General features: G+C 46.0%; 1 protein-coding gene across 1 annotated transcript in view; it reads left to right on the top strand.

Moving 5' to 3' along the window:
- LOC145409859 (uncharacterized) overlaps positions 1–15,000 on the top strand; it is a 45,599-nt gene that overhangs the window by 24,642 nt on the left and 5,957 nt on the right. Inside the window, exon 2 of the mRNA XM_080280141.1 lies at positions 10,330–10,484. Coding sequence (XP_080136267.1) covers positions 10,330–10,484 — 155 coding nt within the window. The remainder of the gene's footprint in view (positions 1–10,329; positions 10,485–15,000) is intronic.

Raw genomic sequence — 15,000 nt, 5'->3', positions numbered from 1 at the left:
TCCTTCCCTAATATGCATTTATATAGCATAATCATTTCACCTCTTTTCCTTCTCTCCTGTAGTGTTGGCAGATTCAGTTTGTTTAGTCTTTCTTCATAGCTTACATCTCTTAAGCTTGGTACCCATCTTGTAGCGGCCCTTTGAACTTTTTCAATCTTGTCTATGTGTTTTTTGAGATGAGGACTCCAGACTACTGATGCATACTCCAGGGTTGGTTTGTTGAATGATGTTATTATCTTTCTTAGCTTGTCTTCATTTATGTATTTTAATGCTATTCTCATATTGGCAAGCAGTGTATACATGTTCCGTACCTTCTCACTGATGTGGTCAGCCAGAGATAATCTGTTATTGATAATCACACCTAGGTCCTTCTCTCTTTCTGATGTGTGTAGGGTTTTATTTCCTAACATATAATCCCAATCAGGTCTTTTTCCACTTTTACCTAACTTGATTACATGGCACTTGTCCACACTAATTTCTATTTGCCATGTATTACTACATTCATAAAGTTTATTTAATTCTTCTTGTAGCTCTTTACAAGAGTCAGTGTTAGTAATTCTCCTTTGTATTTTTGCATCATCTGCAAACATATTCAGATAGCTTTCATTTCCAGTGTTACTGTTTATATCATTTATATACACTAAAAACATGATTGGTGCCAGCACTGAGCCCTGTGGTACTCCACTAGTCACTTCTTTCCATGAGTAGTTTCCTCTTAGTACTGTTCTCATTTCTCTTTTTATGAGAAAATCTTGCATCCAACAATACAGTTTGCCTCGAATTCCTCCTTGATGGTACAGTTTCCATAAAAGTCTTTGGTGTGGTACTGTGTCAAATGCTTTCTTGAAATCTAAATAGATACTGTCCACCCATCCTTCCCTTTCCTGTATTGTGTTTGTTACTCTGTCATAGTAGCTCAACAGATTGGTAACACATGATTTTCCTTTTCTAAAACCAAACTGTCTTTCTGTTATCATACTGTGTTCTTCTAGATGATTTACCCAAGCTTTTCTTATAAGCTTTTCTAATACCTTACTTACAACACTGGTTAGTGATACTGATAGGTAGTTAAGTGGATTTTGTCTATTCCCTTGCTTGAATAAGGGAACAATGTGTGTGTGTGTGATTGACTAAACCCATTTTGCTCTAACTTGGCCTAAAGCTGCCATACTTCTATCTTGTAGCAGGAGATTAACTATCTATCTATTTATCTATTGCCAGACGCCTCAATCCCGTTTGGGGTGGCCACAAACAAAACGCCACCACGTCGCCCTGTCCCCCGCCATTCCACTGCCCCGCTCCCAAATCACAATCCCCCCCACACCTCTCCACCCCACCCCCCTCCCCCTCGCCCGCCCCTCCCCCCCTCCACCTCACTCACACACTCCCCCCGCCAGCCACCCCCCCTCCACCCACCCACACGGCCAAACCACCCCAGTGCATTCCACACAACGCCCCCCACCACGTCCACATCCACACCACAACGCTCCCCCACATCCCCATTCGTCAGCCCGTCTCTCCATGTGACTTCACAGGCTCCTCCCAAACAACCCACCTCCACCGCTCCCACCCCCGACCTGCGCCCCCCCAACAAGGTCCAAGCCCCACCCCCACACACCAGAGTCGGCACCACAACACTGTCATGCAGCAACTCCTTCACCTCCCCGCTTCTCACCACCGCCCCCAAAGAACCAGCAACCCCTCCTTCCCGCTGCACCCCCCCAAGCACCCCACCCTCCAAACCTCCATCCCCACTCACCACACCACCCAAGCACCCAAACGCACTCACATCCTCCAACTCCTCACCACCCAACCCCGCTGCACACCCACCGACACCACCTCTCTCAAAGACCACCACCCCACCCCTCCCCACACCCACACCCAGACCCCGCCTCCCACACACTCTCCCAAACTCATCCACCAAGCCTCGCAGCTCCCCCCCGTCCCCACCCAACAACACAGCACCATCCGCAAACAACAGCACAGGGAGCCTCCAAACACCATCCACTCTCACCAGGGCCACCCCAACATCCACCACCCCACCCTGCACCCCCCCCATCACCCCATCCATGCACAGACCGAACAACCACGGAGAAACGACACATCCCTGCCTCAATCCAACCCCCAAAGAGATAAACTCACCCAGCTCACCATCCACACGCACTGCAGCCCCAGCACCATCACACACACTCCCCACAGCACCCAACAACTTCCCATCCACCCCACACATTCCAAACACTTTCCACAATCCCCGTCCATCCACCCTGCCACATGCCCTCTCCAAATCCACGAAAGCCGCATACAACCTCTTTCCCTTCTCTAGAAACCCCTCCACCAAAGATCCAAGAATGAATATCTGATGCACACAACCTCCTCCCCTCCCAAAGCCCCCCCGCTCCCCTCCAACCAATTCCTCCATTCCCCATCCAACTCCGTCAACAAGCATCCCACCACACACCCCTCCCACCACACCAAGAAGACAAACGCCCCCATGATCACCACACACCTCCCCCTCCCCCCTCCCCCCTCACAAGGGAACAATCACACCCGACTTCCAATCCTCCGGGACTCCACCCTCCTCCCAGGCCAACCCACACACCCCTCACATCCACCTCACCACAATCTCTCCCCCAAGCCCCAGCACCCCACCATATACCCCACCAACTCCCGGTGCCCTCCCCAACCCAACCCTCTCCATTGCTTCCACAACCCCCATCCCACCGACCTCCCCCCGTCTTCCCACCTCCCTCCCTCTCCCAGCCACTCCCCAGCCACCCACACTCGCACCACCTCCACCCCGTATGCTCAGCAACTCCCCAAAGTGCTCTCTTCATCCGCTCACCCCTTCTCCCCTCTCCACCAGCAATCCACCATCCCCACCCCCCACCCCCCCGCCAACCTCACCTCCACCCCACCCCACTCTCCTCACTTCCCTCCAGAACACCCTCCCACAGTCCCCCCACCCCACATCCAAACTCCCCCCAAACTCCCCATCCACTCTCCTCCCACTCTCCCCCACCAATCCCCTCACCTCCCCCCCCCACATACAACTCTCTCTTCCGCCCCCCAACCTCCTCCACGCCCCCCCCAATCCATCCCCCCCCCTGTGCCACAGCCCGTCCCTCCTCTTCAGTCCACCACGCCGCTCCCCGCACCCCCCCGCCCCCTCCCCTTCCCACACTCCACATCACACGCTGCACACACACCCTCTGCAAACACCCCGCACACACCCTTCACGTCCCCCATCTGCTCCAATTCACACCCGCCCAATCGCTCCTCCACCCCTCCCCCACACTCCGCCTCCCTCCCATCCTCCTGCAACTCCTCCACTCTCCCCGCAACCACTCCCTCCTCCCGCCCTTCCCCTCCTCCACCTCTCCATCCCACCTGGATCCCGATTCCGGCCACCACCAAGCTGCGGTCAGAAAGTCCACTCCCCCAACCTCCACAAGCTCCCACATCCACCACACATCCTCGCATCCCCCCATCCACACACATACAATCAACCACCGCCCCCCCCCCCTCAACACTAGAATATAAACGCGCCAGTCCTCATGCCTTTGTACCAATTCAATCCTTGACCTCAAAATGTCCAGCTCTTCATGAACTGCACTGACATGATATATATACCCAAAGTGATTAATCAGGTACTGCATAAAAATAAAAAAACTCCTTAATATAAGAGATATTGTTTATAATGAGAGGCTGTTGTGATTGTAACAATCTTTGACAATATCTTGCTTGTACCCAGGCAGTGTGGTGCTTGAATAGCAGCTGATCACACCAGCTGCCGTGATGTGACTGCTGGCAAACATTGCAACATTACTGATACGTTTAACGGCCTTACTAAAGGCAGTTTCAAAAGTCTTAACATTTTTTGAACAAAAAGAAGTGCTATCGTTCCATAATAAAAGCCCATAAACGGTACACAGTATGAATTAAAGAAAAATAAAAAGTGGATTTGTCAACAAATTTAAAATATCTAAAAGTACTGTTAAAAGAAGAATAGATAGATAGATAGAAGTCTGAAAGAAATATCTTAATTGTCTTTGAATATAAAATAACCATTATGACACAGGTATTTAAGTACTGTTATCGCCTGCAGCACATCACCAGTCAGCTGGATGGCGTCCAATGGGTCATCTTGTCTGGTACTAAACATGACACATTTAGTCTTGTCCCTGTTAATTCTAAGTAAATGTTCATCCATACAGTTTCCAAGCTTACCACACAGAACCTGCATTCAGCTGCTGTTCCTGCCAGTAATACCAAATCATCGGCATAGGCTAGGAAATTGCTAGAGAGAGAGAGAGAGAGAGAGAGAGAGAGAGAGAGAGAGAGAGAGACCACACCCAAGGAACCATGGTGGGGTAAAATATGCCACTTTTTGGTATAACACTGCTGGCTTCCTGTCCTGGACCCTCTACCATAAACACACACACACGCACATGACTACACACACTCAAGGTCAAACACACGCACAGATACATACATACATACATGCATGCATACACAAACAGGAACAAATACATACATACAACAAGATACACAAGGCCATGCTAGGATCCACATACACGACACTGATACACTATCCAATTCAGAAACCTTTCCGTCTTTACATTTTGATGAGGGAGACGAAGAGACTGAAACTAACCATCAATAACTGTACCTGGATGTGTACGTCTTTCTTTAATCAACACGTCATGAAGAAGCAGCCTTATGTAACCAGTGATGTATAGTATTCATTCAGAATTAAACACCTGAGGACAAGCAGCACACGACAACACCCCCCACACAACCATCACACCTCTCATTGCACTACCATCACACCTCTCATTGCACTACCATTACACCTCTCATTGCACTACCATTACACCTCTCCTTGCACTACCATTACACCTCTCATTGCACTACCATTACACCACTTATTGAACTACCATTACACCTCTCATTGCACTACCATCACACCTCTCATTGCACTACCATCACACCTCTCATTGCACTACCATTACACCTCTCATTGCACTACCATTACACCTCTCATTGCACTACCATTACACCTCTCATTGCACTACCATTACACCTCTCATTGCACTACCATTACACCACTCATTGCACTACCATTACACCTCTCATTGCACTACCATCACACCTCTCATTGCACTACCATTACACCTCTCATTGCACTACCATTACACCTCTCATTGCACTACCATTACACCTCTCATTGCACTACCATTACACCTCTCATTGCACTACCATTACACCACTCATTGCACTACCATTACACCACTCATTGCACTACCATTACACCTGTCATTGCACTACCATTACACCTCTCATTGCACTACCATCACACCTCTCATTGCACAACCATCACACCTCTCATTGCACTACCATTACACCTCTCATTGCACTACCATTACACCTCTCATTGCACAACCATCACACCACTCATTGCACTACCATTACACCTCTCATTGCACTACCATCACCTCTCATTGCACTACCATTACACCTCTCATTGCACTACCATTACACCTCTCATTGCACTACCATTACACCTCTCATTGAACTACCATTACACCTCTCATTGAACTACCATTACACCTCTCATTGCATAATCATTACACCTCTCATTGCACTACCATTACACCTCTCATTGCACTACCATTACACCTCTCATTGCACTACCATTACACCTCTCATTGCACAACTATTACACCTCTCATTGCACTACCATTACACCTCTCATTGCATAACCATTACACCTCTCATTGCACTACCATTACACCTCTCATTGCACTACCATTACACCTCTCATTGCACTACCATTACACCTCTCATTGCACTACCATTACACCTCTCATTGCATAACCATCACTGACCTGGTGGAAGATGTTTTTCATGTCATTGCACGCACAGCTTCCATAAACTGGGTACACATACGTACATACCTGTGAGTAGCAAAGTTATGCACACACACACATACCTATAAAGGTATACACCCGCACATGCATGTAAGATACACACACACACACACACACACACACACACACACACACACACACACACACACACACACACACACACACACACACACACACACACACACACACACACACACACACAAACTTATAGACTGATTGATTGAATTTCGTTTTTTCTTTTTTCGTAAAGGGAGCAATTATTGTTGGATGATAGTTTTTGGTTCCTTTTTCCTTGCATTTAAAAATACATACAGGTAACTAGACAGAGAGACAGGTTGGCAGCTAGATGGGTAGACAGGTCAACTCTGGAACTGTCTCCCTCTGTCTGTATTTCTTACTTCCTGTGATCTCCTGTCTTTCAAACGCAGTGTGTCCATGCATCTCGAAATGAACAGATCTTGAATTTGTCTCTCTGTTGTATTTTTTTTTTTTCTTGGAAGGAACGGTTTGCGGGCTCCTGGCCTTTGGTTCCTTCTTTCTTGCATAAAAAAAAGGTAGGCACAGGTGTCAGTGTGAGAGACGTGTATCTGGAATGAGGTGGTTTGTGGGAGAGGACTCGCTATTAACCCATTCAGCCCGACGATGAAGGTTTATATTCCTGGCATCTTCAGACAATATTGTTCAGACTCTGGAACGATGTCAAGCAGAGAGGTGGTTGATGGACGCGATATATAAGCCAGGCATTCTTTTCCTGTGCCTGTCCTCCTCTCTTCCTATTTCTCCCATCTTTCCTGTCACTTCTTACTGCTTTTCTTTCCTTTACAGGTGGCTTGACATTGAGTGACAAGCCAAATGGTTTCCTGTAAGCCAGGAAACCATTTACAACGCTAGGTGGTAACCATATAACCGAACCATACGTGCTCCCTACGTGTCAACAAGTGGGTTGGTGGAGGGTTAGTGCTCAAAGTCAAATGGCCACCCCTTACGGGATTATGGCGTCTGGCAATAGATAGATAAATAGATAGTTCCAAATGTCTCCCTTAAGGCGAATTACATTGTTTGGTATACTCATGTCGTCTTAACCTGGCTCAGATTATCGTACTTTTGTAGCAAATTCCACGTACCTTAGTAGCAAAAGATAAATGCACGGCACTCCATCCTGTCCATAGTATTTCTTCGTGACTAGCATCATATTCTACGTTTCACCTACTATTATTCAAAATGGGGAGGTGGTAATTTTGGGCAGGGTTATAGTGAAAAAATATAACAGTAGGAATAACCACGAAAAACGTCATCAGAGTGAAAGGGTTAGCACTCACGGGCCTATGACTCAAGCTCTATCTATCTTTCTATTGCCAGACGCTTTAATCACTTATACGGGGTGGCCACAAACAAATCGCCTCCACGTCACCCTGTCCTCCGCCATTTCACTGCCCTGCTCCCAATTCACCCCACCCTCTCTCATATACCTCTCCACTCCATCCTTCCATCTCATCCTTGGCTTTCCCCTCCCTCTCTCCCCCTCCACCTCACTCACATACACTCTCCTCGTCAGTCTCTCACTCTCCATCCTCTCCATATGGCCAAAGCACCTCAGTGTGTTTCTCCTAACGCTTCCTATCACATCCACATCCACACCACAACGCTCCTTCACTTCCTCATTTGTCAGTCTGTCTCTCCACGTAACTCCACATGCTCCCCACTCACTTACATTCTCCTCGTCAGTCTCTCACTCTCCATCCTCTCCACATAGCCAAAGCACTTCAGTGTGTTTCTCCTAACGCTTCCTATCACATCCACATCCACACCACAACGCTTCTTCACACTCACTCTCACTTGACTATATTTGTCTGTCATGAGTTGGCGTGGTGACAGAAGTAGTGGAGACAATAATATATACTACTTTCACTCTAACCTGGCCTAAATTTGCCATCTGTCCATCTTGAACGCTGAGCTGTAAAGATAGATGAACAGTGGGATGTGGTTCTAGTCACGAAGAATTGCTAGTGACAGGATGTAGAGCAGTAGCATTGTCTTTTCTTGCCACAGCGCTAAGTGAAATAAGCTGCAGAAGGACGAGAATCTGGCCCAAGTTAAAATGAGGTAACTTTAGTGGTGTCTTCCTACATATTTAGGTCTGTTTTATGAAGTTGACTTAGCATAGAAGCCTGAGAGTGTCAATTATGGTACCACTTGCTTCCTTATCGAGCAACAAGTCTAAGTTTCACATCAACCAGACGATGTTATTTAACTGGGTCATAAGAGCCTGAGTGTTATTATATTAAAAGGCAAGAAGTGATGCGACAGGGGTAAACCGTAACATGACATGATTAGGTTGTGTGTGATTTATATGTGTTGACCATTACATACACCAGCTGAGAGAGAGAGAGAGAGAGAGAGAGAGAGAGAGAGAGAGAGAGAGAGAGAGAGAGAGAGAGAGAGAGGATGCTGGTATGGGTGACATATGTTAAAGAGTGGCATACAAGAAGTAGAGGTCATTGTGTGTGTGTGTGTGTGTGTGTGTGTGTGTGTGTGTGTGTGTGTGTGTGTGTGTGTGTGTGTGTGTGATGAGAAAAGATGGTGCTAATGGGAATGATAATGATGGCCATGATGATAATGAAGGGAATAAAGATAATGATGATGATTATGATGATGTTGGTAACAGTGATGATGATGATGATGGTGACTACGAAGAATAAAGGTGGAGGTACACATACTCGTATTGACAATGGTAGGCATTGCTCCCATACAGGGGTTTTGTGTGTGTGTGTGTGTGTGTGTGTGTGTGTGTGTGTGTGTGTGTGTGTGTGTAAAATTCCATTAAATATATGCAGTGCTGAAATTCTGGTTGGGTTGCATATTTTTAAGTGTTAATTTCTTACAGTTATAACTTTATTTACTTACTTTCATGTGTTGCTAATGCTTACATACAAAAATTTGCCGGACTAACTAATATTCTTTCCATCACAGAATGTTTACAAACACCATTGTCTTTCTGTCCACACCGTTATTGAGCCCACAAGGACCAGTTCTGACCAAAAAGTTGAACAAATTATTTTCGCATATTTTTGTGTCACAGTTTCCAATAAAATCGCTCCGTCGCGTCCCGTACGATCGCCAAAATTTTGTTTGTTTTTGACACTCCCTGGACCTACTCCGACCTAATGCAAGAAGATTTAGGTGGATATTTATTACCGTTCTGGTGAAGGAAATGAACAAACGCACAGACAGACACATACATACACAGCTTGACTTTATTATTTAAAATTGGACAGTGCCGGCAGCTGATACAGTTTCTCTATAATTCTTCCACAGCAACCCATCTCAGCTGCACCGTAACATAACAATACTGAACCTAAACTTAATTACAGTGTTCTAACCTTCATGTGGATGTGACAGGAAGCATTAGAAGAAACACACTGAGGTGGTATGGCCATGTGGAGAGGATGGAGAGTGAGAGACTGGTGAGGAGAGTGTATGTGAGTGAGGTGGAGGGGGGAGAGTGAGGGGGAGGCCAAGGATGATGGTGGGATGGAGTGGAAAGGTATATGAGAGAGGGGTGTGTGAGATGGAAGCAGGGCAGTGAAATGGCGGGGGAGAGGACGACATGGAGGCGATTTGTTTGTGGCCACCCATTACGGGATTAAGGCGTCTGGCAATAGAGACAAAGTGTTCTAACCTGACAAACACTCCTCACCCCTCACAGCTCAGGTGATGGCGCTGTCGGACTAGAGGGCTGATCTGACTGGTAATCAAGAGAATTCAGAGAGTGCAGACCTCGACACAGCAACAACATTCCCTTGTGACCTTGATCCTTGACACTTTTCATCCAAAATTTAATCAGTTGCTCCTCTGTAGGTCCTCACTCATCAGTCCAAATTTGGTGCAGTTCCATTCAGTAGATAGGTAGATAGATAGATAGATAGATAGATGGATGGATGGATAGGTACATAGATAGATAAATAGACATATAGACAGATAGACAGATAAATTGATTGACTGATAAATAGATAGATTGATTGATATAGATAGATAGATGGATAGATAGATAGATAGATAGACAGATAGATAGATAGATATTACCAACAGACAGACAAAGACAGAGCCCAAAACATGTTCATCTTGGCCCAGGTAATAATTAAACTCACTCATACCTCATAATTTAGGGTCACCGAATGTCTATCTATCTATCTATCTATTGCCAGACGCCTTAATCCCGTAAGGGGTGGCCACAAACAAATCGTCTCCATGTCACCCTGTCCCCTACCATTTCACTGCCCTACATCCAGCTCACATCGAATGTCATATGATCAAATTCCACCAGGTTGAGAGGAGCCAGCTGTATTATCCCAATATAAGTGAACCCGAAGCTAACTGAACTTATTCTCTCCCTGTCCAGCCATGATGAGCCTGTTCCCGTTCCTCACCCTGCAGGCGAGGTCTCTGGGCATCACTGAGAAGGAGTTGTCTCTGCTCTTCGCCCTGAACCCCATCGTGGCCTTCGCGACACCTCCCCTCACTGGCATCCTGGCTGATAAGATTGGAAACTTTAAGGTGAGAAGATGCGCTTTGGGTCTATCTATCTATCCATCCATCCATCCATCCATCTATCTGTCTACCTGTCTATCTGTATGTCAATTTATCTTTTCACTGTACCCTATCATGGCCTTCGTGGCACCATCCATCACTTGCATAATGGCTCTTATGAGTAGGATTTTAAAGTGAAAAGATGCGTCTTGGTTCTATCATGCTTTCTGTCCATTCATCTGTCTGTCTATTTTTTACTTATCTATCTGTCTGGCTAGCAAGCTATCAGTGTATCTACCTATCCATCTGTCTATCTGTCTGTCACTTCTCTTTTCCTTTAATCCCACCGTGTCTTCGTAGGTGCACCCTTCACCGGAATATTGGCTGGTAAGAATGGACATGTTATGGTCAGAAAGTGAGTTTTATTTCTGTCTGTCTGGCTACCCATCCATGCAGGGTGTCGTGTGAAACTGCCAAACTTCAGGAGGTTATTCTTTGGGTTGACTGTAATAACTGTTATATTAATGTGCGTCCAGTTCTCAGCCATCACAGAGCTGCAGTTACTGATGACCTTGTGAGGGAAATAAGAGACTGACCAATTTCACTCATAAGGTATCAGTAACTGTAGCTCTAAAAGCGAAGAGAGCTGGACCTGTGTTGATATAGCACCTTTCATTCAAAATTAGCCAGCATAACCTCCCGCAGTTTAGCACACGTTTCCTGGGATAACCTATACATAGCTAGATAGACAGATAGATAAATGACACCAGCAATTGAGGACCCATATGGGAACCAGATGGAATAATACATAAAATTGAAGACCTCGTCTCTTTGTTACGGTCTTCAGAATTATATATCTTGTGTTAATTATGTTTTTCTCATATCGACCAAAACGCCATAAATGACGTAGAGGAGACTCAAAACATGCTACTCGTATATGCAGAGATAATTGGTAAGGAAAAAGTGCTAGAAAGCCTCCATAGCCAACGAATATATTCTACAAAGAGTAACAGTAAATGGATCATAGTCATCCTGGACAACCGTCACAAGATGGATTCCTCAGGGTTTAGTGTTGGGCAACAATCCATGTAGGACTGGCTCTGTGTCAGGTGAAATGTGTTTAAGTTTTCTCTTGTTACGTAATCTGACAATTTCTTGTTAATGACAGATCCATGGTATTTACGCCGTTTCATAAGTTATATTTTAGGATGAAGTCGTTCAGGCAGTGTGTTGCAGTGTTTATATAAGCTACAGGCCCTGGGAACAAACGATCACATGACAGCAGGTAGAACAAGCCAAACCAAACCAGTCATATGGCACGGTGTGACCTTGTCCACTCACTGATATTAATGGTGGACATTCTGCTCCATCCGTCACACTATGACGCACAGAACATGCCATCACTCCACTCTAGTATCTACACTTCCCTTGTTCCAATATGACAAAGACCTCTAACCCCTTTCAACTCAGCTAAACGCCAAGTGAAGTCAAACTGAATGCTTGATTTGCCTAGTAACCAAAGAGACTCAGAGACCCATTCTTACCCGATGACTGTGCTCACCGAATTTCATACAGCACAACCCGGTATTTTGAAGTGATGGGAGTGACCTGCTTCTGTCAAGGGAAAAACAAACCGACTAGTCTTATCGGTACTGACGCTGTGCTTTATATCTTTATTATAATGATGCCACACGTATTTTATTCCTACTTAATCCCTTTATTTCCATGATGTATTTTTTTTTATTAATCCTTCAGTCCGATGACGTGTTTCAAATATTATTCTTACTACTGGCAGACGAGTTTATTCAGTTTAGGGAAACCCCCTGGGGAAGAAGGGAGAGAATATCTCCCCAGTATCACTCCTTGTCGTAAGAGGCGACTGAAAGGAGCCGATTTGTTTCCAGTCTTTCCTTACGGTCCTCCTCTTCCGTCCTGCCTCTCTCCTTCATATTTCCGCCTTTCCTCCGGCCTTTAGTTTCCCTCTACGCCTGTCAGTTTATACATTTGGTGTCATGGCATGGATAGTCTACGCACCTCCCACTGACGTCCACCATTTCCTCCTGCCTGGGTGAAGCCTTGTAACCAACTGACCAATCAAACCACTTCATCACCAAGACCACTTCAACGCCAAGACCACTTCAACGCCAAGACCACTTCAACGCCAAGACCACTTCAACGCCAAGACCACTTCATCACCAAGAGCACTTCAATGTCAAGACCACTTCAATGCCAAGACCACTTCAACGCCAAGACCACTTCATCACCAAGACCACTTCAACGCCAAGACCACTTCAACGCCAAGACCACTTCATCACCAAGACCACTTCAACGCCAAGACCACTTCAACGCCAAGACCACTTCATCACCAAGACCACTTCAACGTCAAGACCACTTCAACGCCAAGACCACTTCAACGCCAAGACCACTTCAACGCCAAGACCACTTCAACTTCAATACCAAGACCACTTCAACACCAAGACCACTTCAACGCCAAGACCACTTCAACGCCAAGACCACTTCAACGCCAAGACCACTTCAACGTCAATGCCAAGACCACTTCAACACCAAGACCACTTCAACCCTAAGACCACTTCAACGTCAATGCCAAGACCACTTCAACACCAAGACCACTTCAACGCCAAGACCACTTCAACGCCAAGACCACTTCAATGCCAAGACCATTTCAACTTCAATGCCAAGACCACTTCAACGCCAAGACCAGTTCAACTTCAACGCCAAGACCACTTCAACGCTAAGACCACTTTTACACCTCCCCGTTTCTGTTCCATTGCCAGTCATATGTTTTTGTTTTAAATTAGTACCATATGATCTTTGATGCCTCGTTCTTGGAGTCTATTATGCAGTACAGTTCAGCTTACAGAAGGCCTATCGTCTATCTATCTATCTATTGCCAAACGCCTTAATCCCGTAAGGGGTGGCCACAAACAAATCGCCTTCATGTCTCCCTGTTCCCTTCCATTGCACTGCCCTGCTCCCAGCTCACACACACCCTCTCTCATATACCTCTCCACTCTATCCCTCCATCTCATACTTGGCCTCCCCCTCCCTCTCACCCCTCCACCTCACTCACATACACTCTTCTCGTCAGTCTCTCGCTCTCCATCCTCTCCACTTGTTCATCTAAGTCCGAAAAGTCTCTCCTGAGCTGAGCATAATCGTGTGGCAGTAGGAAAGCTAATGTTATACGCCAACTCAATACGTAATTCTTGCTGACACTTCGTATTCTCGTTCGGTTTAGGATGGACGTTCTGGACTAGGTAAGGAAGGTGTCATTATTAACCTCTTCATTGCTTGTGTCCTTTCGTAAGCTGACCAAAAATCGTCTTAACAGCAACAGTATAATTACAATGGTGTCCTGGGGCTGAAGGAGTTAAGGGACACCTCTTATGGCGCTGGGATTAGAGGTACCCATTCCACTACAAAGATGTCTTCCTTCCATCAATACCTGGGGCATGGGTTGACAGGTGGCGCCTTTTTAAACATCAAGTACCTGCCTTCGGGAAAATAAGTAGCAACCAAAGTCATTACAAGCCTCAAAGGTAGGGCCAACTTCTATGCTAAACGGACTTTATTTACATTCAGGCCATAGGATCTTTGGTCGACTTTGTGCCTCATGCCTCATAACACTCAGCGTCCACCTACCTAATAAGCCTGACATCCTGCAGTTTGTACCCCTATGTCTCTTCCTAAATTTCCCTCGCTTGACTAAACTTTGCAGTCTTCAACAAAGGATCAGCACTGTCACAGATGACAGCTTACACACAGCATCCATGTGAAAACGACCCACCGTCCAAAGCCACTTGTACCTACTGAGAACGTCTTTGATGCACTGAGTTGCCGAGGTGACGTCCTTTATGTGATGTCTTAGATCATCACCGAGGCCATCACCGCCATAGGCATTAAGGATATTGTCGTAAGCAAGGAAGAAGACAATTCCCACCCCAGTTACATTTGTCCCCCACCCTGGGAACCACCACCCATCCCACTCCTTTCATTTACTGCATCCTGTCCAAAACTTTTTACCCTTCCTCGGTTGTCAAGAAGCTCTCTTCCACTCTGACTCCATCACCGTCATTGATTCCCTGGTATACACAGACGGATCAGTCAGTACATCCTCTGGTGATGCTGGAGCTTCCTTCGTCTGTAGAGAAACTAAACAAGAGTGCCAACTTTCCTGATACAGCCTCAATCCTCCAAGCAGAGCTCGATATTACTGAAGGAGCCCTCCGATCAGCACTCGAACAGACAGACACATGTACAGTATCCTCATGCATACTGACTCCAAAACAGCTATAAAAGTTCTCACATACTGTAACCTAGGAGAGAACATTAACCTCTTATAGATAGTCCTTTTCCTTGCCCAAGACCTGCAGAGGCAGGGTAGACATGTCCCTAAACTGGGTACCCAGCCACGTCGGGATACAAGGAAATTAATGCTCTAATATGGCAGCAAACAATGGCATCTACTGACATCATCATGCCACCCAGCTTAGCACAAATTAATCAAATCATAAAAGGTGCC

This window comes from Coenobita brevimanus, chromosome 83 (genome assembly GCF_032717465.1).
Source record: "Coenobita brevimanus isolate Jiangsu-jjx chromosome 83, ASM3271746v2, whole genome shotgun sequence".
NCBI lineage: Eukaryota > Metazoa > Arthropoda > Malacostraca > Decapoda > Coenobitidae > Coenobita > Coenobita brevimanus.
The sequence above is the reverse complement of the archived record's forward strand: the minus strand, read 5'-3'. Positions and strand labels throughout refer to the sequence as shown.